The sequence below is a fragment of the Petromyzon marinus genome, unplaced genomic scaffold, assembly GCF_048934315.1.
Source record: "Petromyzon marinus isolate PM22_M1 ecotype Great Lakes invasive population unplaced genomic scaffold, UKy_Petmar_22M1.pri1.0 PM_G_Scaffold_223, whole genome shotgun sequence".
Taxonomy (NCBI): domain Eukaryota; kingdom Metazoa; phylum Chordata; class Hyperoartia; order Petromyzontiformes; family Petromyzontidae; genus Petromyzon; species Petromyzon marinus.
The window spans coordinates 1-26,636 of NW_027422788.1; the positions used below are offsets into that span (position 1 = coordinate 1).

Below are 26,636 nucleotides of genomic sequence, written 5' to 3' on the forward strand. Positions count from 1 at the left end.
AAACTCGCACGCACGCACGCACAAACAAATAACACGAACAATCCTCTGCATTAGTAATAGGTTTTACCCTTTTGACTGGCACAAAAACTGACACCTTTATTCAAGGCATCGTGTTTGCAATAACCACAACACAAGCAGTCAAAATGCAAACAAAAAAGACAACTCTGATAATAATATTGGCACTGTCCTTGAATTTGATTGGTCCACACCCGAGACGGCTTTTCTTAGAGCCTAATCTCCACTGGCGTTGGACCAGAAGACGCCAAAAGGCGTACAACTCAAAAACAGCGCACCATCAGAGTATTGAGGGCTCGGGGTGAGCATTTACATTATGAGACCTCCTTTGCCAGTAACAAGATATAGTAATAGGTTTTACCTTTTTAACTGGCACAAAAACTGACACCTTTATTCAAGGCATCGTGTTTGCAATAACCACAACACAAGCAGTCAAAATGCAAACAAAAAGACAACTCTGATAATAATATTGGCACTGTCCTTGAATTTGATTGGTCCACACGCGAGACGGCTTTTCTTAGAGCCTAGTCTCCATTGGTGTTGGACCAGAAGACGCCAAAAGGCGTGCAACTCAAAAACAGCGCACCATCAGAGTATCGAGGGCTCGGGGTGAGCATTTACATTATGAGACCTCCTTTGCTATGCATGGGTAGCCAAAGGAACGACAGAGAAATCCAATCACGGCGGCTTTAGGTTCGAAGCCAATTCATGCGCTTTGCCTACTGACACAAATTAGCACGAGGCAGAGGCGATTAAATTTCGATTTGAAGCCTTCGTGACTGCAAGGATTCATCTTCTTTGGTTCTTTCGGTAAAGTCACCATCAATAAAATTCTCACGACGTTTCGGCCATTCTACGTGGTGGTGGTGACTTTACCGAAGGAACCAAAGAAGATGAATCCTTGCAGTCACGAAAGCTTTAAATCGAAATTTAACCTCTACGGGGAGGGATTTCACACAACCTTAAGCACCTGAAGACGGCCTCTTGCGTTGTGGCCGAAACGTCGTGAGAATTTTATCGTGTTATTTTATTATCTTATTATTCTCATTCTACATGGTGGTGACTTTACCGAAAGAACCAGAGGCGACTAGACCGAGAGTGAGCAGACTGAGAGAGTTTGCCGGGCGGACTGATTTCAAGCAATGCTCACATCAGCATCTAACTAGAGATATTTGAGCAGGTGCCACGTGCACTATTTACTTTAAAAATGCTAGCAGTTATGAACACTGTCACAAAAGTAGGCACAGCAACTAGAATATACTTGTAAGAGACCTCTACGTGGATAGCAAGGCTATTTATTATAGTGGAGGGGGGGGGGTATCAAAACTGAAAGTCAGATGACCAGGGCATATTTCCAGGACGCTGACAAGTAAAATACCTTGAAACCCAAAAGATATACCGATGTCTGAAAACTTTAGAGGTGAAAAAATGAGTAGAATATCAAAAAATTAAAACTTCAGAAGGTGCACACGGTTTGAACCATCACCACATGGGGGTCCGCGATTCCAAATGAACTGTAATAATGATAAAAGTACGTGAAAGGAAGACAAGTGTCATTGCATTTGGAATCTCAGAAAAAAACCATAAACAGACCATAGACTATTCTTAGCTCTTTCGGTAAAGTCACGTTGAAGGGAAACAATAAGATAATAAAATATATTTTGTTTAAAATATATTTTATTGTTTCCCTTCAACGTGACTTTACCGAAAGAGCTAAGAATATGAATTACTGCAGTCACGAAAGCTTTAAATCAAAATTTAGACAATAGACTGTACATCAGAACGATTGAAATGAGAACAGAATTATTTCCAGGTATATCAGGGTAGTGTGGAAGGCATCAAAATGAAATGTAAAAAAAAATGTATTGCATGATGATATAAGAAACATTTTTACGCGTTATATATAGGCCTGTAATGTACAAAATATAGTCGCACATGAACACATACACACATATATACAGACGTCTAAAACAAATTGTTATCTTATAAGTCATACCGATAAAATAAACAATTCTAGGTCAAATTTCGATTTAAAGCTTTCGTGACTGCAAGGATGCATCTTCTTTGGTTCTTTCGGTAAAGTCACCACGTAGAATGAGAATAAAATAATCAATTAATAAAACACAATTAAATTCTTACGACGTTTCGGCCACAACACAAGTGGCCCTCTTCAGGTGAAAGGAACAGACCTGTCGTCTGACCTTTATTGTGTTATTTTATTTTATTAATTTATTATTTTATTCTCATTCTACGTGGTGACTTTACCGAAAGAACCAAAGAAGATGAATTCTAGGTCAATAACCAGGAGGTTCTATTGACAAGTCTAAAAGAAACTGCAGGGAAGGTAGGCTTTAAGCCAGCCTTATAAAGGACCGCCATGATAAAACGAATTTTTTATTCTTTGGTTCTTTCGGTAAAGTCACCACCACGTAGAATGAGAATAAAATAATAAATTGATCAAATAAAATAACAAAATAAAATTCTCACGACGTTTCGGCCACAACACAAGCGGCTCCAGCGCTGTCCTCCAGACAGTCTCGTCCCTTCACCTGATGAAGGCCGCTTGTGCTGTGGCCGAAACGTCGTGAGAATTTTATTGTGTTATTTAATTTTATTAATTTATTATTTTATTCTCATTCTACGTGGCGGTGACTTTACCAAAAGAACCAAAGAAGGATGAATCCTTGCAGTCACGAAAGCTTCAAATTGAAACGAATTTTTTGTTCTTTTCCATCAGCTCAAAAGTAATGTTAAAACAAAACCTCTGCTCCTGTCGACGGCGTACACCTCCTTGACGCCGAGCTCGGACAGCGAGCACGACGTATCGAGCAGCTCCGTCTCGCTGGCGTCCCCGAACAGCGCCGTGTGGTGGACGTCAAGCTCGCACTCGTTGCAGATGTCGGGCAGCAGCGCTTGCAGGGCCACGCGCGGGCTCGCCAGAACTACGGTCTTCTTACGCGCTCGCGAGTAGTTCACCATCAGTCGCACCGTTTGCTGAAAAACAAATTAAGTGATGTAATACTCTTTGCTTCTATTCGGTAAAGTCACGTAGGTAAAAAAAATCACGACGTTTCGGCCACAACAACACAAGTCGCCTTCATCAGGTGAAGGGACCGTGCTGTCACGAGGACAGCGTTGGAGTGAAAACAGCCAAGCCCAGGTCGCGTCCTTTAAGCTGTGTGGGAGGAAGCAAAACGCTTTGACAAAGGAATTAGTATAAACATGAGCACGATGTACGTAGGAGGTGCATGGGCCATGACCTGAGCTTGGCTGTTTTCACTCCAACGCTGTCCTCATGACAGCACGGTCCCTTCACCTGATGAAGGCCGCTTGTGTTGTGGCCGAAACGTCGTGATTTTTGTTATTTTATTTTTTACCTACGTGACTTTACCCAATAGAACCAAAGAGTATGGATCCTTGCAGTCACGAAAGCTTCAAATCTAGAATTAAGAGATTTAAGTAGAGGATCGACGAATTGAACGCTGTCGTTAACAAATCCCCTCTTCGTTTACCCTCTTAGGATCCAGCTGTCAACGTTCATCAAATTTCTCCATTTAAAAATGAAATACTGGGCTAGGCTGTGGATTAAGGGGGACTAAAACTGGGTTACACTTGGTCTGAATTACAGTATAAAACCTCACGATGTGCTGTAGTGGAGGTTCAATGGGACAGGAAGCCCACCTCTTCACACAAATAACAATGTTATTGTATTTGTCTCTCAGCCAATGGGGCCTCTGCCTTTGCAGGAAAACTCTGCACCAGTTTCGACCTTGTGGATTGCCCTTTTAAACAAATGCTGTTTCCAGCTGTTGAGAACAGCAGCACCATTAAAGCTATGGTGGATTTAGCAGCAGAAAACAGAAAAACTATACACAAACTCAAGTTTGTGGTGGAGGATCATGGGTAATGAATACATAATACACAGACTGTAAAATTATGTTTTGTCTTTCTGTTCCCCCCCTTGTACTGTGACTCTGTACTGGGCTCATGCTCAGTCCCAACAAAAACCTTTTTGTAATGATGTTTCATCCATTCTGCCTATGGACCTTCCAGACCAATATTTTCCAGCAGTGCAGACAAAGCATGATTTCAGAAAGTAAGCTGGTTTCGAATTTCTGGATCACATCACCAGTATATAACCTGCTTAACAAATGATGCTGTGTAATATTCCATATATCCTGGATGACAGGATGCATGCATTTGTACCCCTGGGGAGAGCCTCTAACTAAGCAAATTCATCGTGTAACTTGTATGATTCACGATAAAGGTTTTTGGGTGAGATCGCGTTATTTATAAATGTGTCGTAAAACCCTCCACCACCCAACATGGCCAAAGCAGTAAACATGTGTCACGTTCACAAAAGACAAAATATTCTAGATTTGAAGCTTTCGTGACTGCAAGGATCCATACTCTTTGGTTCTATTCGGTAAAGTCACGTAGTAGGTAAAAAAATAAAACAACAAAAATCACGACGTTTCGGCCACAACACAAGCAGCCTTCATCAGGTGAAGGGACCAGCCTGTCTAGAGGACAGCGCTGGAGTGAAACACAGCCAAACTTAAAGGTCGTAGTCTGAGCGTGGCTGTGTTTCACTCCAGCGCTGTCCTCGAGACAGGCTGGTCCCTTCACCTGATGAAGGCCGCTTGTGTTGTGGCCGAAACGTCGTGAGAATTTTATTGTTTTATTTTTTTACCTACGTGGTGACTTTACCGAATAGAACCAAAGAGTAAAAGACAATTAGTTCACTACTTTAGCCCATTTGCGCGTAGAAGAGTGAATCCACAACATAATTTACAACATTGTGAATACGACGTTTCGCTGGTGATTAGATCCAGCATCATCGGGCAATTCGCCAGAATGGTGAAGCCCTCTCCGCTTGCTCCCGGTCTTAAATAGAGCAGCAGTAGGGTGACGTCATCATTTAACTCATATCAGGCGCAGCGATTAGAGGTGGATAGGGGGAGGGTATTGTAATTATATAATAGATTGGTAATTATTCAATTGTTATTAATTACTAGTAGTTTCCCCTATAAGGAATTGTAGTTGCAATATATTTAATTTAACAATAAGGGTTACGACACGTTTATAAATAACGCGATCCAACCCAAAAGCCTTTATTATGAATATTGGTCGCGAAAGCCTACGTGTTAAACTTGTAAGATGAAAATAAATGCACCAAAGGTTATCGGTCTGTATCCAGCTATATGCCTCTGTGTCTAGTATACAATAAACAACCATCACAAGATAAAATCTAAGACGTTTTGTCATTTGGTAGAATATCAACTAATGTACCATGGCCTCTGGTACAATTGGGCTTTCACAACATTTACATACTCGCTAAACATTCTAAACTAGCCCCTGATCCTGGTGTACAATGCAAAGCCACCACAGGAGAGAAGATCAAGGCCTTGTTCACTGATCCCCAGGATTAAAGCACCTGCAGTTGCTAAGCATGCTTAAATTACATTTCAGACTAAACAATGCAGAGTAGAATTGGAAATACGTAATAGATTTGGATATCATGGAAAACACATGTCTCTAATTACCAATATCTATCCATATCTCTGTTTAAGAGCATTTCATTATTGTAATTTAATTGTACTTGTGTTGGTGTCAATAAAGTAGGAAATATGGAAACAGTTGCATAAAACTATGACAGTATAGGCTGACCTGGCTATAAATCAAAAGTAAACGCATCTATGCCTCTATGTAAGGAACGAGACAGGAAGACTTCTCCACAAATCTGGATGTCGCCTGATGAAGCTGGTTGTAATTACTGGCAAAACGTCGTACTCAGATTGTAAATGTTGTGGCTTGGCTCCCCAACACACCGGTGTGCTGTACTAGTACACTACACTATACACTACACTATACACTACACTACTATACACTACACTATACACTACTAGACACTACACTATACACTACTATACACTACACTATACACTACACACTACACTATACACTGCTATACACTACACTATACACTACTATACACTACACTATACACTACTATACACTACACTATACACTACACACGAGTGCTGTACTAGTGACGAATCGTCCACGTTCTGTTTACGCGACAGCCCTTACTAGTTGGCTGTGTCGGGTGGTGGCGGGTTTTCACGACACAACATTTATATATTTATACGCGGTCTAACCCAAAAACCTCTATGATGGATATTGGTCGCGAAAGCCTGCTACGTGTTAAACTGACCAACTCCAACTCTGCCTGACCACCACAGTCCTACTCAAATAGTCACACAAAGTGGCTGCATCTTAGCCCTTCGTATTATTCATAAGACTGCCGGTCTCCTTTTACCAATTGAAATCTTACTCCAACCATTCACATATTTCCAAGAGGAAATTTGACTTCCTCATTACTACCAAGTAACGAGGCAGTCAAATTTAAAAGATTTAACAAAAAGCATCGTACGCTTTTCGAAGCAGACTTCAACTTTGCACAGAAGAACGGAACGGTCCAACTCTATCTTCTCAATAAAGCCAAGTATGGCGCGTAAATACTTTGATCTAAAAGCAATCCATCCTTTTCACTGAATGCAAGTGATAAATATAATCACAGCCGGTGAAGTGACGAGAGGGAAATATTTTCCTTTAAAATTAATTAGGTTGCAATGTTTATACAAGTTGCTTAAAAGTAAAACATTTTTAAAATAAGAATGTTTGCATAGCATATTCCACCCATGGATAAGTATTATCATCATCATCCGCATCATCATTCAGTATAAATTTTCTACTGGATGAATGCTAAGTATAGCCTGGTAAAAACATGATCTGCAGGCGAACTGAGCCAAAGCAAAATGTAGTTACTCTTTGTTTTTTTATCAGTAAAGTCACGTATAAATAATAAATAATAAAATAACATAATAGCGTACGACGTTTCGGTTGCAACACAAGCAGCCATCATCAGGTACAGAAGAGCTAAGTTTACGAGAGAGAGGGGAGACACAACCTCAGATGTATACACAGACACCCAAGTAGGGGGGAACTAACACAGATACAACAGGGGACACAGAGAGAGAAGCATACCAGACAAACAGGGTTTAGCAACATTTGGAAACCATATAAAGCAACACAGTCGGTCGGTCAAAACACAATCAACGCGTAGTCCGGTTGATCACGCTATTTCAAAGATTGATAAATTGCAAGTTGTAAACTGGCGGGTAACACCAACCGGTGCATCCAGTGAGGCATGATGTGATAATGGCATTTCATCATGTTTCATTAGTCAAGATACCAAAATCCAACCAAATCCAGTCTCACAAATATTTCCATTCATAAGTAGATTTGACCCGAAGGGGTCAAGGTTTCCCGATGATAACTCATCGCGTGACGGTGTAGTCGGCAGCATGCGTGCAAGGTTCAGAAATGAATCCGGCACATTATCACAAAGGTCAAATCGGAGAGCCATGTATATAACATGGTAATCCACAGATGGACCCTAATACAAAACTGTACAAAATCCTTTTACCTGTAACAACACGTGAGACTTTCTACAAAGTGTCAACAAGCACGACACGGCCGAGGAAATGTGTGAAAGACGCCTAATGCAGAAGCTAACCAATTGAGGCAATGACGTCTAAAATGTACTTAAGGAGAATTTAACTAAAATTGTGTACTGACAATGTACACACATGCTGTGTTAACACACACCCATAGCCACACCTAGCTCAAAGTGTAGTTTCAAACTCTTATAATTCATCTAATAATAGTTATTTGCATGTACGCATGAACCGGGCCACTTTGCTTACACGTCCATTTTTCTAATCAGCTTTGTCACTCCGAGATCTCTACGCAGGTTTCAGCGTGTTTCGACTGTACAAAGTCTTGTCTACGACGAGGCCGCGTCAGCGAATCAACGCTTTACCTCCGGGACAACGGGCTGCATCGGCTTCCTGAGTCGGTCATCAGTGGCGGGCCGAGGCTTTTTAGGAGGAAGGCCGTCACTCCAAGATCTCTACGCAGGTTCCAGCGTGTTTCGACTGTCAAAGTCTTACCTACGACGAGGCCGCGTCAGCGAATCAACGCTTTACCTCCGGGACAACGGGCTGCATCGGCTTCTCCAGTCGGTCATCGCCGGCGGGCCGAGGTTTGAGGAGGGCTGTCCCAGCACCGAGGGCCCCCAGCGGTGTGCTGGGCCCGTACTGTAGAGGCGATGCATCGTCCCTCGATAGCAGCTCCAGGGTGTGGCCGTCAGGGCTCAACCGGTAGGGACCGCAGAGTTCAACCAGGAGGTCCGTCACCGTCCTGCTGCTCACACAGCAACACGTGGGCAGCAGCAGCAGCTCCAAGTCAACGTCAAAGTGTGAGTCGTGCGTAAGGACATTTGTTGTTCCCGACTGAAACCCGACTCGTAATTTAGAAACCAGAAAATTGTTCAAAAGATGCAGCGTGATATTCTTACAGCATGGCTATGAACGCTCGCGGATGCGTTTGTGTCATGTTTACATTCGATGTGTGGAGTGTAATTTAAATTACTGTTTACGGGGCCGTAGCAATGAGTATGGAATGTAAGTAAAAAATTGTACACAATGCATCTTCAAAACACTCACCATCCTAACGTATTACAAGGAGGGGGATCAATCATACGTCTTGTTCACACTCATGGATTTCAAACACGGCTTAACAAGTTAAAACGTGTTGCATGGATACAAAATATACTTTTAATGTTGTATTCAAAATGACCGTAAATGTTTTCCAAGAAATAAAATGGCGTGTTTATTATATCCATAGCGATTATTTGCGCATTTAACAAATCCCAAAAAAAATAACACACCGGCAGATGCAATCACCCAAAAGATGACCACATTACAGACAACTGGAAATAGCTCATTATAAAATTGCTTGCAAAGAGGGCAATTTGACCTCGCGGCCATGAAGATTTATGCTTCGTGAAAATAACACATTTATTTTAATGCATTTAAAACCCGCTGTGTGAGCACAGAAACATTCCACGTGGAGCCAGTTTTACCTGGGATCATTCGCCCACCCACGCAGCACGTCCACCACTCTCATTAAACTCCACTCACCACTCTTATTAAACTCCACTCACCACTCTTATTAAACTCCACTCACCACTCTTATTAAGCGCCACTCACCACTCTTATTAAACTCCACTCACCACTCTCATTAAACTCCACTCACCACTCTCATTAAACTCCACTCACCACTCTTATTAAACTCCACTCACCACTCTTATTAAACTACACTCACCACTCTTATTAAACTCCACTCACCACTCTTATTAAACTCCACTCACCACTCTTATTAAACTCCACTCACCACTCTTATTAAGCTCCACTCACCACTCTTATTAAACTCCACTCACCACTCTCATTAAACTCCACTCACCACTCTCATTAAACTCCACTCATCACTCTTATTAAACTCCACTCACCACTCTTATTAAACTACACTCACCACTCTTATTAAACTCCACTCACCACTCTTATTAAACTCCACTCACCACTCTTATTAAACTCCACTCACCACTCTTATTAAACTCCACTCACCACTCTCATTAAACTCCACTCACCACTCTTATTAAACTCCACTCACCACTCTTATTAAACTCCACTCACCACTCTTATTAAACTCCACTCACCACTCTTATTAAACTCCACTCACCACTCTCATTAAACTCCACTCACCACTCTCATTAAACTCCACTCACCACTCTTATTAAACTCCACTCACCACTCTTATTAAACTACACTCACCACTCTTATTAAACTCCACTCACCACTCTTATTAAACTCCACTCACCACTCTTATTAAACTCCACTCACCACTCTTATTAAACTCCACTCACCACTCTCATTAAACTCCACACACCACTCTCATTAAACTCCACTCACCACTCTTATTAAACTCCACTCACCACTCTTATTAAACTCCACTCACCACTCTTATTAAACTCCACTCACCACTCTTATTAAACTCCACTCACCACTCTTATTAAACTCCACTCACCACTCTTATTAAACTCCACTCACCACTCTTATTAAACTCCACTCACCACTCTCATTAAACTCCACTCACCACTCTTATTAAACTCCACTCACCACTCTTATTAAACTCCACTCACCACTCTTATTAAACTCCACTCACCACTCTTATTAAACTCCACTCACTACTCTTATTAAACTCCACTCACCACTCTTATTAAACTCCACTCACCACTCTTATTAAACTCCACTCACCACTCTCATTAAACTCCACTCACCACTCTTATTAAACTCCACTCACCACTCTTATTAAACTCCACTCACCACTCTTATTAAACTCCACTCACCACTCTTATTAAACTCCACTCACCACTCTCATTAAACTCCACTCACCACTCTCATTAAACTCCACTCACCACTCTTATTAAACTCCACTCACCACTCTTATTAAACTACACTCACCACTCTTATTAAACTCCACTCACCACTCTTATTAAACTCCACTCACCACTCTTATTAAACTCCACTCACCACTCTTATTAAACTCCACTCACCACTCTCATTAAACTCCACACACCACTCTCATTAAACTCCACTCACCACTCTTATTAAACTCCACTCACCACTCTTATTAAACTCCACTCACCACTCTTATTAAACTCCACTCACCACTCTTATTAAACTCCACTCACCACTCTTATTAAACTCCACTCACCACTCTTATTAAACTCCACTCACCACTCTTATTAAACTCCACTCACCACTCTCATTAAACTCCACTCACCACTCTTATTAAACTCCACTCACCACTCTTATTAAACTCCACTCACCACTCTTATTAAACTCCACTCACCACTCTCATTAAACTCCACTCACCACTCTTATTAAACTCCACTCACCACTCTTATTAAACTCCACTCACCACTCTTATTAAACTCCACTCACCACTCTTATTAAACTCCACTCACCACTCTTATTAAACTACACTCACCACTCTTATTAAACTCCACTCACCACTCTTATTAAACTCCACTCACCACTCTCATTAAACTCCACTCACCACTCTTATTAAACTCCACTCACCACTCTTATTAAACTCCACTCACCACTCTTCTTAAACTCCACTCACCACTCTTATTAAACTCCACTCACCACTCTTATTAAACTCCACTCACCACTCTCATTAAACTCCACTCACCACTCTTATTAAACTCCACTCACCACTCTTATTAAACTCCACTCACCACTCTTCTTAAACTCCACTCACCACTCTTATTAAACTCCACTCACCACTCTCATTAAACTCCACTCACCACTCTCATTAAACTCCACTCACCACTCTTATTAAACTCCACTCACCACTCTTATTAAACTACACTCACCACTCTTATTAAACTCCACTCACCACTCTTATTAAACTCCACTCACCACTCTTATTAAACTCCACTCACCACTCTTATTAAACTCCACTCACCACTCTCATTAAACTCCACACACCACTCTCATTAAACTCCACTCACCACTCTTATTAAACTCCACTCACCACTCTTATTAAACTCCACTCACCACTCTTATTAAACTCCACTCACCACTCTTATTAAACTCCACTCACCACTCTTATTAAACTCCACTCACCACTCTTATTAAACTCCACTCACCACTCTTATTAAACTCCACTCACCACTCTCATTAAACTCCACTCACCACTCTTATTAAACTCCACTCACCACTCTTATTAAACTCCACTCACCACTCTTATTAAACTCCACTCACCACTCTCATTAAACTCCACTCACCACTCTTATTAAACTCCACTCACCACTCTTATTAAACTCCACTCACCACTCTCATTAAACTCCACTCACCACTCTCATTAAACTCCACTCATCACTCTTATTAAACTCCACTCACCACTCTTATTAAACTACACTCACCACTCTTATTAAACTCCACTCACCACTCTTATTAAACTCCACTCACCACTCTTATTAAACTCCACTCACCACTCTTATTAAACTCCACTCACCACTCTCATTAAACTCCACTCACCACTCTTATTAAACTCCACTCACCACTCTTATTAAACTCCACTCACCACTCTTATTAAACTCCACTCACCACTCTTATTAAACTCCACTCACCACTCTCATTAAACTCCACTCACCACTCTCATTAAACTCCACTCACCACTCTTATTAAACTCCACTCACCACTCTTATTAAACTACACTCACCACTCTTATTAAACTCCACTCACCACTCTTATTAAACTCCACTCACCACTCTTATTAAACTCCACTCACCACTCTTATTAAACTCCACTCACCACTCTCATTAAACTCCACACACCACTCTCATTAAACTCCACTCACCACTCTTATTAAACTCCACTCACCACTCTTATTAAACTCCACTCACCACTCTTATTAAACTCCACTCACCACTCTTATTAAACTCCACTCACCACTCTTATTAAACTCCACTCACCACTCTTATTAAACTCCACTCACCACTCTTATTAAACTCCACTCACCACTCTCATTAAACTCCACTCACCACTCTTATTAAACTCCACTCACCACTCTTATTAAACTCCACTCACCACTCTTATTAAACTCCACTCACCACTCTTATTAAACTCCACTCACTACTCTTATTAAACTCCACTCACCACTCTTATTAAACTCCACTCACCACTCTTATTAAACTCCACTCACCACTCTCATTAAACTCCACTCACCACTCTTATTAAACTCCACTCACCACTCTTATTAAACTCCACTCACCACTCTTATTAAACTCCACTCACCACTCTTATTAAACTCCACTCACCACTCTCATTAAACTCCACTCACCACTCTCATTAAACTCCACTCACCACTCTTATTAAACTCCACTCACCACTCTTATTAAACTACACTCACCACTCTTATTAAACTCCACTCACCACTCTTATTAAACTCCACTCACCACTCTTATTAAACTCCACTCACCACTCTTATTAAACTCCACTCACCACTCTCATTAAACTCCACACACCACTCTCATTAAACTCCACTCACCACTCTTATTAAACTCCACTCACCACTCTTATTAAACTCCACTCACCACTCTTATTAAACTCCACTCACCACTCTTATTAAACTCCACTCACCACTCTTATTAAACTCCACTCACCACTCTTATTAAACTCCACTCACCACTCTTATTAAACTCCACTCACCACTCTCATTAAACTCCACTCACCACTCTTATTAAACTCCACTCACCACTCTTATTAAACTCCACTCACCACTCTTATTAAACTCCACTCACCACTCTCATTAAACTCCACTCACCACTCTTATTAAACTCCACTCACCACTCTTATTAAACTCCACTCACCACTCTTATTAAACTCCACTCACCACTCTTATTAAACTCCACTCACCACTCTTATTAAACTACACTCACCACTCTTATTAAACTCCACTCACCACTCTTATTAAACTCCACTCACCACTCTCATTAAACTCCACTCACCACTCTTATTAAACTCCACTCACCACTCTTATTAAACTCCACTCACCACTCTTCTTAAACTCCACTCACCACTCTTATTAAACTCCACTCACCACTCTCATTAAACTCCACTCACCACTCTCATTAAACTCCACTCACCACTCTTATTAAACTCCACTCACCACTCTTATTAAACTACACTCACCACTCTTATTAAACTCCACTCACCACTCTTATTAAACTCCACTCACCACTCTTATTAAACTCCACTCACCACTCTTATTAAACTCCACTCACCACTCTCATTAAACTCCACACACCACTCTCATTAAACTCCACTCACCACTCTCATTAAACTCCACTCACCACTCTTATTAAACTCTACTCACCACTCTTATTAAACTCCACTCACCACTCTTATTAAACTCCACTCACCACTCTTATTAAACTCCACTCACTACTCTTATTAAACTCCACTCACCACTCTTATTAAACTCCACTCACCACTCTTATTAAACTCCACTCACCACTCTTATTAAACTCCACTCACCACTCTTATTAAACTCCACTCACCACTCTTATTAAACTCCACTCACTACTCTTATTAAACTCCACTCACCACTCTTATTAAACTCCACTCACCACTCTCATTAAACTCCACTCACCACTCTCATTAAACTCCACTCACCACTCTCATTAAACTCCACTCACCACTCTCATTAAACTCCACTCTCACGCCTTTCCAAATTGACATTTCAATGCTTGTGTAGCACCACAGATGGTACTACGGTACCACGTAGTGTAACACCACAGATGGTACTACGTAGTGTAACACCACATATGGTACTACGTAGTGTAACACCACAGATGGTACTACGTAGTGTAACACCACAGATGGTACTACTAGTGTAACACCACAGATAGTACTACTAGTGTAACACCACAGATGGTACTACGTAGTGTAACACCACAGATGGTACTACGTAGTGTAACACCACAGGTGGTACTACTAGTGTAACACCACAGATGGTACTACGTAGTGTAACACCACAGATAGTACTACTAGTGTAACACCACAGATAGTACTACTAGTGTAACACCACAGATAGTACTACTAGTGTAACACCACAGATAGTACTACTAGTGTAACACCACAGATGGTACTACGTAGTGTAACACCACAGATGGTACTACGTAGTGTAACACCACAGATGGTACTACGTAGTGTAACACCACAGATGGTACTAAGTGGTGTAACACCACAGATGGTAATACGGTACCACGTAGTGTAACACCACAGATGGTACCTCGTAGTGTAACACCACAGATGGTACTACGGTACCTCGTAGTGTAACACCACAGATGGTACTACGGTACCACATAGTGTAACACCACAGATGGTACTAGGGTACCTCGTAGTGTAACATCACAGATGGTACTACGTAGTGTAACACCACAGATGGTACCTCGTAGTGTAACACCACAGATAGTACTACGGTACCACGTAGTGTAACACCACAGATGGTACTACGGTACCAAGTAGTGTAACACCACAGATGGTACTACGGTCCCACGCAGTGTAACACCACAGATGGTACTACGGTACCACGTAGTGTAACACCACAGATGGTACTACGGTACCACGTAGTGTAACACCACAGATGGTACTACGGTACCACGTAGTGTAACACCACAGATGGTACTACGGTACCTCGTACCGTCGGGGTGAAGGGCTACGGGGCTTCTAGGATCCCAGACAGCTGAGCCCCTCACTGGGCAAGGGGCATCAAAGGGGACCTCCCCCAGCCGATCTGGGACCAGTTGAAGACCGAAGCCGAAGACCGGTAGCAGCCAGACAGGACCCTGGGGCCCCTTGCAAGGGCCCCGGGGACGCCGTGCGGGCCGGTGGTGAGACTCTGGGCCGGTGGTGGGACTCTGGGCCGGTGGTGGACTCTGGGCCGGTGGTGGGACTCTGGGCCGGTGGTGGGACTCTGGGCCGCTGGTGGGACTCTGGGGCCAGTGGTGGGACTCTGGGCCGGTGGTGGGACTCTGGGGCCAGTGGTGGGACTCTGGGCCAGTGGTGGGACTCTGGGCCAGTGGTGGGACTCTGGGCCAGTGGTGGGACTCTGGGCCGGTGGTGGGACTCTGGGGCCGGTGGTGGGACTTTGGGCCGGTGGTGGAACTCTGGGCCAGTGGTGGGACTTTGGGCCGGTGGTGGGACTCTGGGGCCGGTGGTGGGACTCTGGGCCAGTGGTGGTGGGACTCTGGGCCAGTGGTGGGACTCTGGGCCGGTGGTGGTGGGACTCTGGGGCACTGGTAGTGGGACTCTGGGCCAGTGGTGGGACTCTGGGGCCAGTGGTGGGACTCTGGGCCAGTGGTGGGACTCTGGGCCGGTGGTGGGACTCTGGGGCTAGTGGTGGGACTCTGGGCCAGTGGTGGACTCTGAGGCCAGTGGTGGGACTCTGGGCCAGTGGTGGGACTCTGGGGCCGCTGGTGGGACTCTGGGGCCAGTGGTTGGACTCTGGGGCCAGTGGTGGGACTCTGGGCCAGTGGTGGGACTCTGAGGTCAGTGGTGGGACTCTGGGGCCGCTGGTGGGACTCTGGGCCTGTGGTAGGACTCTGGGGCCAGTGGTGGGACTCTGGGACTCCCCGGCCCTACGCCCTTATAAGGGCGAGGTCAGAGGAAGCCAGAGTGTAGACCCTGGGTCGGGGTCAGGGGTCAGCCCCCCCTTAGGGTGATCACAGCGGAGGAGCCGAGAGCGTTGCCAGCGTCACGGCACGCCGGGAGTAGGCCGTGTCCCTAGGGCTGTAGCAGCCCATCAGGACTGTCGGGGAGCGCTGTGTTGTAATAAAGGAGTTGTCTATACGAAGGTGTGTCTACGGAACCCATTACGCCTGTGCCAAACTTGGGCGGCCATAAAATGCTTACCCATCCATCGCTTGATCCCCGCAGGAATGGAATGAGTGTGCGTGTGTGTGTAGCGGTTAGCGCTACGCTGCGCTATGAACCTGGCGACCCGGGTTTGATTCCCGCTCACGGCCAACACCGGTGACAATTATCTGAACGGGTCCCGGGCCTCCCCTAGGTCGACTCAGCCTCAAATGAGTACCTGGTGCGGTGGATAAAAACATTGCCACTGGGGAGACAAAGGCGGTCGGGCGTGGTGCTGGCCACCCACCCCCTCGTGTACCGTTCCGGCCTTCATAAGTGCTCACTAACAGCACTTGCCCAACAGTCTGTTAAGGCTACACGGGGGATCTTTGTCTTTGTGTGCTGCTCGCTAACAGCACTTGCCCCTACAGTCTGTTACAGGCTACACGGGGGATCTTTGTCTTTGTGTGCTGCTCGCTAACAGCACTTGCCCCTAAAGCCTGTCACAGGCTACACGGGGGATCTTTGTCTTTGTGTGTGCTCGCTAACAGCACTTGCCCCTACAGTCTGTTACAGGCTACACGGTGGGGGATCTTTGTCTTTGTGTGTGCTCGCTAACAGCACTTGCCCCTACAACTCTGTTACAGGCTACACGGGGGATCTTTGTCTGTTTATCTTTGTGTAAATAATCCAAGTGCACGACAGGCACCTCCCGTCGACTCGGGCCACGTGGTGCACCCCGCCCGGCAGGATGACGTTGAGCTCCACATTGTCCACTGGGGGGCCGTCGCCACCGTCCGGTGGGTCTAAGCTGGGGGTCCCAGTCTGGGACTGGGACCGCATCAGCGGTGGTACCGGCGCACGGGGCTTCATCTTCCTGGCTGCTGCGGAACGACAACAAAATAAAGAGCAGTGGGACGTTGCGCTGCTAGGCCGTTTTAAGGATTTATATTGTTACATCAACAAGGGGGGTTGGGTGTGCAGTCAGGGTTGATGCAGGTACATTCGTTAGGTCAAGGCGAAGCCACTCATTCTCCAACGTCGGTGGACTGGCGTTTTGTTAGGAACAACGAATGATCGGCCACTTAAGAGATCACAAGGCAATGGGGATCAATGCGTCAACATTCAACCCTGACTTAAAACTGCAATTAATCAAGTGATAGGCGTGTGACCGCCCTTACACACATCACTTTCAGATCTCGCATGGCCACGTGCACCTATATTCACAAATTGAAAGGAAATTAATGTATTCATTTAGTGGTTAGCAGCAGTAATGGATGATCATGATGCTTTAAATAAATAAAACATTTCATAAAAACGAAGCAGATGGAACCATTATATTACAAACACAGTAGCTCCATGTGATGCTTATGTAAAACGCAATATCTACGTAAATGCAATTGCCAGTTCAACGTAACACGTTTGCTACTTTGTTGCATGCAATTTCACGTTCACTTAAAATTGGGCAGTGCTCTTTGAATACATCTTGCACTGACTGTGCAAGCCCTGTACCGCCATGAAATTACTACACAGAGAAGTGATATTAAATCACTCTTGACAACAGGATGTTGATGAGTGATTAGCACGTGATGAGTCATTCATTGATCCGTTCATTTTTTTTTAAATCATCTATCAGTATGGTGGGGGGGGGGGGTGTGGTCACTCCGTCAAGTAACCAGTTAACATTATCAAGACACACCTCAGTACATGACTTAAGTGAGTTTAGGGGTGTGATCAGTACGTACGATATAATTTTTGTTTGGGTGAATAATTATCCCGAATGTTTACGATCTGACCACTTACTGCATTCTTGGCGTAATGCAGTAAGAGTGTGAGTGTGTGTATGTGTGTGTATGTATGTGTGTGTCCGGCAAAACAACCCCCTACCTCCTCGCGGTGCCGGACGGGCAACTCTGTCGTGGACAGCGCTGTGGGGGGAGATCCCATTTTGATTGGCTCCTCCCCTCATGGCATATGTGTCCACCACAGGGGCTAAACGGGGGCTCTGGATGGGTGCGAGGGGCTGGGAACCCCTCCACCTTCAATTAATTACCACGAAACCACGAATTAAACTGAAATATGTAACAACTAAGCTTGTAAATTTTGATTTAAAGCTTTCGTGACTGCAGTAATTCATATTCTTAGTTTTTTCGGTAAAGTCACGTTGAAGAGAAACAACAAAATAACAAAATATATATAAAACAATAAAAAATTATCACGACGTTTCGACCATAACTCACACCTGATGATGACCGTTTGAGTTATGGTCGAAACGTCGTGAGAATTTTTTATTGTTTTATATATATTTTGTTATTTTGTTGTTTCTCTTCAACTAAGCTTGTGCCGGAGGCCCCGGGGGGCCAGGCGTCTATGACGTCTCCTGGCCAAACCCCAATTGGCGGAGCCAGGAGATTGAATACCTACCCTCGGGGCTACTCCAGAAACAACGAAAAGCCACTACGGGTGGCCACGTGGAATGTTCGAACGCTCACTGCAGAGGAGAGGCTGCCACTCCTCTGTCGGGAGCTGGACCGGTACCGCCTGGATCTATGCGGCATTCAGGAGGTCCGGTGGACCGGCTCTGGCTCCTGCCACCATGAGGGGTGGACAGTCCTCTACTCGGGGCAGCAGACTGCCAAACAACAGGGTGTGGGTCTTCTTTTGAACAAAAGAATGAAGGGGGCGTGGGAGCGTGGCGGTGAGGTGTGGGAAGCTGTAAGCCCCATGCTACTTTGCGCTCGCCTTCCCATCAACCGGAGGCGAGGAATGGTGGTCGTGGTTACTTATGCCCCCACCGAAGATGAACATCCGTGGAGGGATGCAGGCAAAGCCGATGAGTCAGATGCCTTCTATGACCTCCTGTCACAGGTGCTGGCTAAAGTGGCCCCTCGGGATAGAGTCATCATGTTGGGTGACTTCAATGCCCGAGTTGGTCATGATACTGGCACCTGGTCTGGAGTGATTGGAGGGCATGGGCCAGATCAGCTCAATAACAACGGTAGGAGGCTGCTAGATTTTTGTGCAGCCCATGGGCTTGTAATTACCAACACGCTGTTCCGGCATCGGCGCATCCACACAACATCATGGATGCATGCCGGGTCCAAGCAAGAACATCTGCTGGACTACATAGTGACGGACCAGCGAATGCGAGCCCATGTCCTTGACACCAGGACCTACCGTGGAGCTGATCTGCCCTCTGACCATCGACTAGTCATCTGTAAGATGCGCCTGCCATTCTTCCACTCCGGTGGTGGGTGTACACCCAGGACCCCATTCCAACCTAAAGTGGCCTGGTCTCAGTTATCTGATGAAAGTTGCAAGCGAGAATTTCATCATCGCTTGCGGCTGGGATTGGCATCGTCCCCGACTCCTCCTGATGTCGAGGGTAAATGGGCGAGGTTTAGGACTGTGACTCATGCAGCTGCAATGGCTGCTCTGGGTACGTGGTCCAGACCTCCCCAGACACCCTGGATGACAGAGGAGTTGTTCAGGATGGTTGAGAAAAAGCGACAGGCCCACTGTCATCGGCTACAGAATCCCACGTCAGAGAATGAGGAGGCTTACCGCAGCCTTCGCTCAGAGGTTCGGAGAGCCGTGAGGCGCTGCAAGGATGGGTGGTGGTCGCGGGTTGCTGAGGAGATGGAGTCTGCCTCAGTGGCCCGTGATCACAAATCTCTATTTAACTCCATCAAAAAAGTAACCTGCAGCGCCACACCTATTACCATCATCAGGGGAAAAAACGGTGATCCAATTTCCGACCCCCAGGAACAGGTTCGCAGATTTGCTGAGCATTTCTGTGAGGTTCTGGGGGAGGGAAAATCCCTCAGCCAGGAAAACATCGTGGCACAAAGTGAGGATGACCCTGCTGAGGCTGCGGTGCCTCAAATATTGGATGAAGTCACCCCCTGTGAGTGGCTGGCTGAGGTGCCATCTGCTGAGGAAGTATTGAAGGCGATCCGGAGTCTGAGACCAGGAAAGGCAGCGGGCAGAGATGATCTCCCAAGCAAAATGCTGAGGGAGGGTGGCGTTTGTGCACAGACTGCCCTATATGACATCATAACAACAGTCTGGACCACTGGACGGGTTCCGCAGGATTGGAAGGATGCCCTGGTGGTCCCCCTTTTTAAGAAGGGGGACCGCACAGACTGTAACAACTACAGGGGCATCTCACTCCTCAGTGTGCCGGGAAAGGTCCTGGCAAGGATTATTCAGCATCGCCTTGCCAGGCACGCTGAGGAGAGGCTTGCGGAGCCCCAATGCGGTTTCAGGAAAGGGCGGTCCTGCACAGATGCCATATTTTCTGTCCGTCTGCTACAGCAGAGGTGTAGGGAATTCCAACAAGACCTACATCTCTGCTTTATTGACCTGGTCAAGGCCTATGATACCATCAGTAGGCCTGGGCTCTGGGTCGTTCTTCGTGCTTTTGGAGTACCTGACCCTCTGCTCACGATCATTAAGGACCTTCATGATGGTGAGCGGGCCCGGGTAAAACTACGTGGCCGGGAGTCAGAGCCATTCCCTGTACATCTTGGGGTGCGACAGGGATGTCCTCTGGCTCCCACATTATTTAACATCTATTTTGACCACGTAGTTCGTGAAGCCTTCAATAGCTGTACCGGGGGAATCTCCATATGGTACAGATATAATGGGAGGCTAATCGATGCCCGGGTGCGGTCAAGGGATGGCTCCCTATTGCTCAACCACGTTATGTATGCTGATGATTTGGTAATAGCTGCTCAGTCAGAGGAGGAGTTGGAGACGCTGCTGCTGAGACTGGAGCGTGCCACTAAGAGGTGGGGCCTTACCATCAGCCCCACCAAAACTAAGCACCTGCCTGGGTATTTTGTACCATCGGACACTCCACCCCCACAACTCCCAATCGGTGATGGGGCAGTTGTGGAGAGAGTGGAGAGTTTCCCATACCTGGGCAGTGTGCTTATGACTGGCTCCAGTTTAACAGCAGAGGTCTCACTCCGAATCAGTCGAGCGGCAATATCTTTTCATCGGTTGCGTAACGCTGTGTGGAAGCTACCTGGTCTGTCGCTCCGCACTAAGCTTCAGGTCTTCTCGGCCACGGTCATTCCCTCCCTTCTCTACGCTTGCGAGACGTGGACCCCCCTGGTGGAACATCTTCGCCGGTTAGAAACATTTAGGCTGGCCTGCCTACGATCCATCCTGGGTTTAACCAGACTGGATTGTGTGAGGAGCTCACAAATCCTTGAAAGATCTGGGCAGGGTCCCATCGGTGAGCTCCTCCGGCAGGCAAGGCTGCGATGGCTGGGTCATGTAGCCCGCATGCCCAGCCACCGCATGCCGAAACAGCTTTTGTTTGGCCGGATTGAGGGGGCTGGGCGGGCGCGGCACGGGCTAGAGAAGAGATGGAGTGATGTGGTACAGGAGGACGTGGAGCTGAGTGGACTTGCCGATGACTGGTACCAGCGGTGTCAAGATCGGCCTCTGTGGAGGAGGCTCGTGAAGGATGCTACTGGGCAGTTGGAGGCAGTCGCCCTCCAACAACAATGGAGGGCGGAGGAGCGACGCTCACAACAGCGAGCGGAGCGCCGGGTGGCTAAAGCACAGCAGGTTGGCACAGTAGGGGGCACAGGTGGTGCATCAGCCAATCATCTCAGTCAGTCGACCCGTGGCACCTGGGTCTGCCCCGTGACCTCCTGCCAGCGGGCGTTCGACACTTCACGTGGCCTCAGGGTGCACATAGCCTGGCACAAGCGTCGTGGTGACGTCACCGCCACTTAGTGGCGAATGGCGGTTGTTGTTGTATGTGTGTATGTGAGTGTGTATGTGTGTATGTGAGTGTGTATATGAGTGTGTATGTGAGTGTGTATGTGAGCGTGTATGTGTATATGAGTGTGTATATGAGTGTGTATGTGAGTGTGTATGTGAGTGTGTATGTGAGTGTGTATGTGAGTGTGTGTATGTGTGTGAGTATGTATATGAGTGTGTATGTGAGTGTGTGTGTATGTGAGTGTGTATGTGAGTGTGTATGTGTGTATACAGTCTGTTAAGGTAATATGGGGGATCTTTGTCGTTGTTGTGTATATGAGTGTGTATGTGTATGTATGTGAGTGTGTATGTGTATGTGAGTGTGTGTGTATGTATATGAGTGTGTATATGAGTGTGTATGTGAGTGTGTATGTGTGTATGTATGTGAGTGTGTATGTGAGCGTGTATGTGTATATGAGTGTGTATATGAGTGTGTATGTGAGTGTGTATGTGAGTGTGTATGTGAGTGTGTATATGAGTGTGTATATTAGTGTGTATATGAGTGTGTATGTGTGTATGTATGTGAGTGTGTATGTGTGTATGTATATGTGTGTATGTGAGTGTGTATGTGAGTGTGTATGTGAGTGTGTATATGAGTGTGTATATGAGTGTGAATGTGAGTGTGTATGTGAGTGTGTATGTGAGTGTGTGTGTATATGAGTGTGAATGTGAGTGTGTATGTAAGTGTGTATGTGAGTGTGTATGTGTGTGTGTATATGAGTGTGAATGTGTATATGAGTGTGTATATGAGTGTGAATGTGAGTGTGTATGTGAGTGTGTATGTGAGTGTGTATGTGTGTGTATGAGTGTGAATGTGAGTGTGTATGTGAGTGTGTATGTGTGTGTGTATGTGAGTATGTATGTGAGTGTGTATGTGTATGTGAGTGTGTACATGAGTGTGTATGTGTGTGTGTATGTCAGTGTGTATGTGAGTGTGTATATGAGTGTATATGAGTGTGTATATGAGTGTGTATGAGTGTATGTGAGTGTGTATATAAGTGTGTGAGTGTGTGTGTGTTTGTACAAGGATGTTGCAACCTGCTGTGTACGGTGTACACTGAAGTTATTCTATGTGTAAGCACCTTGGCAGGAGTTTCAAAGGGGGAGGAACAACAACAACAACCTGCTTGCACACACACGGACACACACGGACACACACACGGATACACACACAGACATACACACACAGACACACACACACGGACACACACACACGGACACACACACGGACACACACACACAGACACAATACAACAATGAGTACACACGTGTCAGCCAGAGTGAGCGGACACTGCTCAGATGGATCAACGTTTTCCATCATTAGACCTCCTTTGCCAGTACCAAAATATAATAATAGTGTTTTTTCCCCTTTTTTCTGGCAACAAAACTGAAACCTTTTAACAAGGATTCATGTTACTGCATTAACCACAATACCTGCAGTCAAAATGCAAACAAAACACATACTATGATCATATATGATGCATTGTCCTTGAAACTGATTGGTCCACACCAAGAAAGCCATCCCTTGGTGTGGACCAATCAGTTTCAAGGACAATGCATCATATATTATCATAGTATGTTTTTTTATTATCATAGTATGTGGTTAATGCAGTAACATGAATCCTTGTTAAAAGGTTTCAGTTTTGTTTTGCCGAATCGATTGTTAAAAAGCCACTCGCCATAACAATTACGTCATCCATTGTGATTCACAGCATCTCAATACTACATTGTTCAAGCGTTATGTAACATGCCCGTATTTGTATTCAGCAAGTTATTTAAACATGCGCTTGAGTGTCATAGATTTTACACGTATGTAGAAAATGCAAAGAAATGTGTCAGGCATATTATCACACGTCCTATTAAACCGCTCCCACCGTCTGTGCACACACACGGTGGTGGTGGTACTTTATACTGTAAAACACAGCACTTATAATACACCTTTATAAATGACCGCAGTCGTAAATCGGCCACGTGTATTAACCACGTGGAGCTCATTAACACAGCCACGTTAGCCACGAAAAATCAGACACAGTCGTTCACTCGTAACTTAGAACTTGTAAAATCTATACACGTTACTTTTAAACTACGAATAAGAGTACTGTAATTACGGCAAAAATACATTAGAGGTGCTGTATATCAGAACAATAAATCAAACAATAACACAGCCACGTAAACCACAAACGCCAAAGGCCCCGTTCACCACCACCACAACTTGTGCTAAAATATTCTTGGTTCGTTCGGTAAAGTCACCACGTAGAAGGGAAACAATAAAACAATAAAAATATAAAACAATAAAATAATAAAAATATAAAACAATAAAATTATTATTCTTGGTTCTTTCGGTAAAGTCACATAGAAGGGAAACAATAAAATAATACAAATATAAAATAATACAATTCTCACGACATATCGACTGCAACACAAGCAATCATCATCAGGTGTGAAAACCACAACAAAATATTCTTGCTGTGGTTTTCACACCTGATGATGATTGCTTGTGTTGCAGTCGAAACGTCGTGAGAATTTTGTGTTATATTTTTATTATTTTATAGTTTCCCTTCTACGTGGTGACTTTACCAAAAAGAACCAAGAATAAGAATCCCTGCAGTCACGAAAGCATAAAAATCAAAATGTAACTTGTGCCAAGTTATCAGAGTTACTCATCAATCCGACTTGTTCAACGTATAGCTGCTACGGCTTCAAAGATTATCACAAACAACAATCATTAAACATAAATAAGGGAGCCCAGAACACCCCACCACCACCAACAACCACACCACCATCAACGTATAGCTGCTACGGCTTCAAAGATCGTCACAAACAACAATCATTAAACATAAATAAGGGAGCCCAGAACACCCCACCACCAACAACAACCACACCATCATCAACGTATAGCTGCTACGGCTTCAAAGATTGTCACAAACAACAATCATTAAACATAAATAAGGGAGCCCAGAACACCCCACCACCACCACCAACAACCACAACAACCACACCATCATCACGGACGACATAAACTTGTTTACTTCACACCACGCAACAACTTTACAAACTGTTGTTGTTGTTTACGAATGCGACCTCGCAGAACCGCAAGAGTTTGTGACGCTGTGCAAGCAAGCAGCAGCATCACCATCTATTTATAATTAATATCGTGAACAAAACAAGTACAAACTTCTCCGTCTCTCTCCACTTCCACACTTGCAACCAACCCCACTTCCTCCACGTGCTGCTGCTGCTGCTCACACAGACAGCGACAACAGCAGCAGCGTGCGACAAAAGGTAGCCATTACCACGTGCTGGTGATCACGTGCTGGTGGTGGTGGTGCTGGTCACGTGGTTGTTTGTAGTCGTGGATTTTGTCTTAACGGGGTCTCCAGACAAAACCTTGTAACTCCACAGGCTGCTGGCTGCTGCTGCTGGCTGCTCCCTGGAAGCCGGGAGGCGGGCGGGCGGGGCGGGCGGGAGCGTGAACAGAACTCGACGGCAGTGTGGCCGGGACCTCGGTTACGGTCGGTCTCAGACGGGCCCCGTCACCGCTGCGTAGTCCCGTCGTCGTGTGCGCGAAGGGGCCCACGGAGCGGATGAGCGAGAGAAGGGGAGAGAGAGAGAAGGGGAGAGAGAGATTATGGGAGCTGTGAGAGAGAGAGCGAAGTGGAGTTGATGAGAGCGGCAGGAGGAGGGGGAGGGAAGGGACGAGGAGGGGGCGGTGCCGTAGTGGGCGGGGTCACACTACGGCACCGCCCCCTCCTCGTCCCTAGTGTGACCCCACCCACTACGGCACCGCCCCCTCCTCGTCCCTAGTGTGACCCCGCCCACTACGGCACCGCCCCCTCCTCGTCCCTAGTGTAACCCCGCCCACTACGGCTCCGCCCCTCCTCGTCCCTAGTGTGACCCCGCACACTATGGCTCCGCCCCCTCCTCGTCCCTAGTGTGACCCCGCCCACTACGGCTGAGACTTGAAGCCAACTCGGTGTGTGGGGGTGGGTGGTTACTAAAACAAACATTCAGATTTATTAGTGCAGCAAAGCGCTTCATAAACTCAAGCCGTGTTTAATTTTACCAGGGTAAGGCTCACTGGGCTCTGTTAGATCTGCTTTAATTTATTTCTCTTTCCAGAAGAGATCTGCATATCGTCGCAAATGATGGGTCAACCAAATTGGCTTATCGTGGGTAAATTTGTAAGACGCTAATGCAGGGTGGTTTAAAAAAATGTGGACCCAATTTCAAAGCGGTATATTTCACGATGGCAACAACACGTTACAATTACACAACAAGTTACAAACGTAACAGTAGGGGTCTTCCCCCTTTTTTCTGACAACAAAACTGAAACCTTTTTAACAAGGATTCATGTCTACTGCATTAACCACAATACCTGCGGTCAAAATGCAAACAAAAAACATACTATGATCATATATGATGCATTGTCATTGGTGTGGACCAATCAGTTTCAAGGACAATGCCACATATATTATCATAGTATGTTTTTGTTTGCATTTT

The 26,636-nt window shown here is 45.3% G+C and overlaps 1 protein-coding gene across 1 annotated transcript; it reads right to left on the reverse strand.

The window, feature by feature from the left end:
- Nucleotides 1-11: 11 nt before the first annotated feature.
- On the reverse strand, nt 12-25,804 carry LOC142913084 (protein cordon-bleu-like). Its single transcript, XM_076060767.1, has 4 exons — nt 25,430-25,804; nt 17,065-17,239; nt 8,070-8,286; nt 12-3,009 (listed from the first exon to the last, which is right to left on the reverse strand). The coding sequence occupies exons 2-4, from the start codon at nt 17,226-17,228 to the stop codon at nt 2,749-2,751; spliced, it is 642 nt and encodes a 213-aa protein (XP_075916882.1). The 5' UTR covers nt 17,229-17,239; nt 25,430-25,804; the 3' UTR covers nt 12-2,748.
- Nucleotides 25,805-26,636: the final 832 nt, after the last annotated feature.

Bases quoted from the DNA above. Each gene is read 5' to 3' on its own strand.
- LOC142913084 (XM_076060767.1), bottom strand. From the start codon at position 17,228: ATGAAGCCCCGTGCGCCGGTACCACCGCTGATGCGGTCCCAGTCCCAG. The intron at 8,287-17,064 runs GTGCCTGTCGTG...CTGTGTGAGCAG, and splicing joins GTGGCCCGAGTCGACGGGAG to CAGGACGGTGACGGACCTCC. The intron at 3,010-8,069 runs GTAAAGCGTTGA...TTTGTTTTTCAG, and splicing joins TGCAGCCCGTTGTCCCGGAG to CAAACGGTGCGACTGATGGT.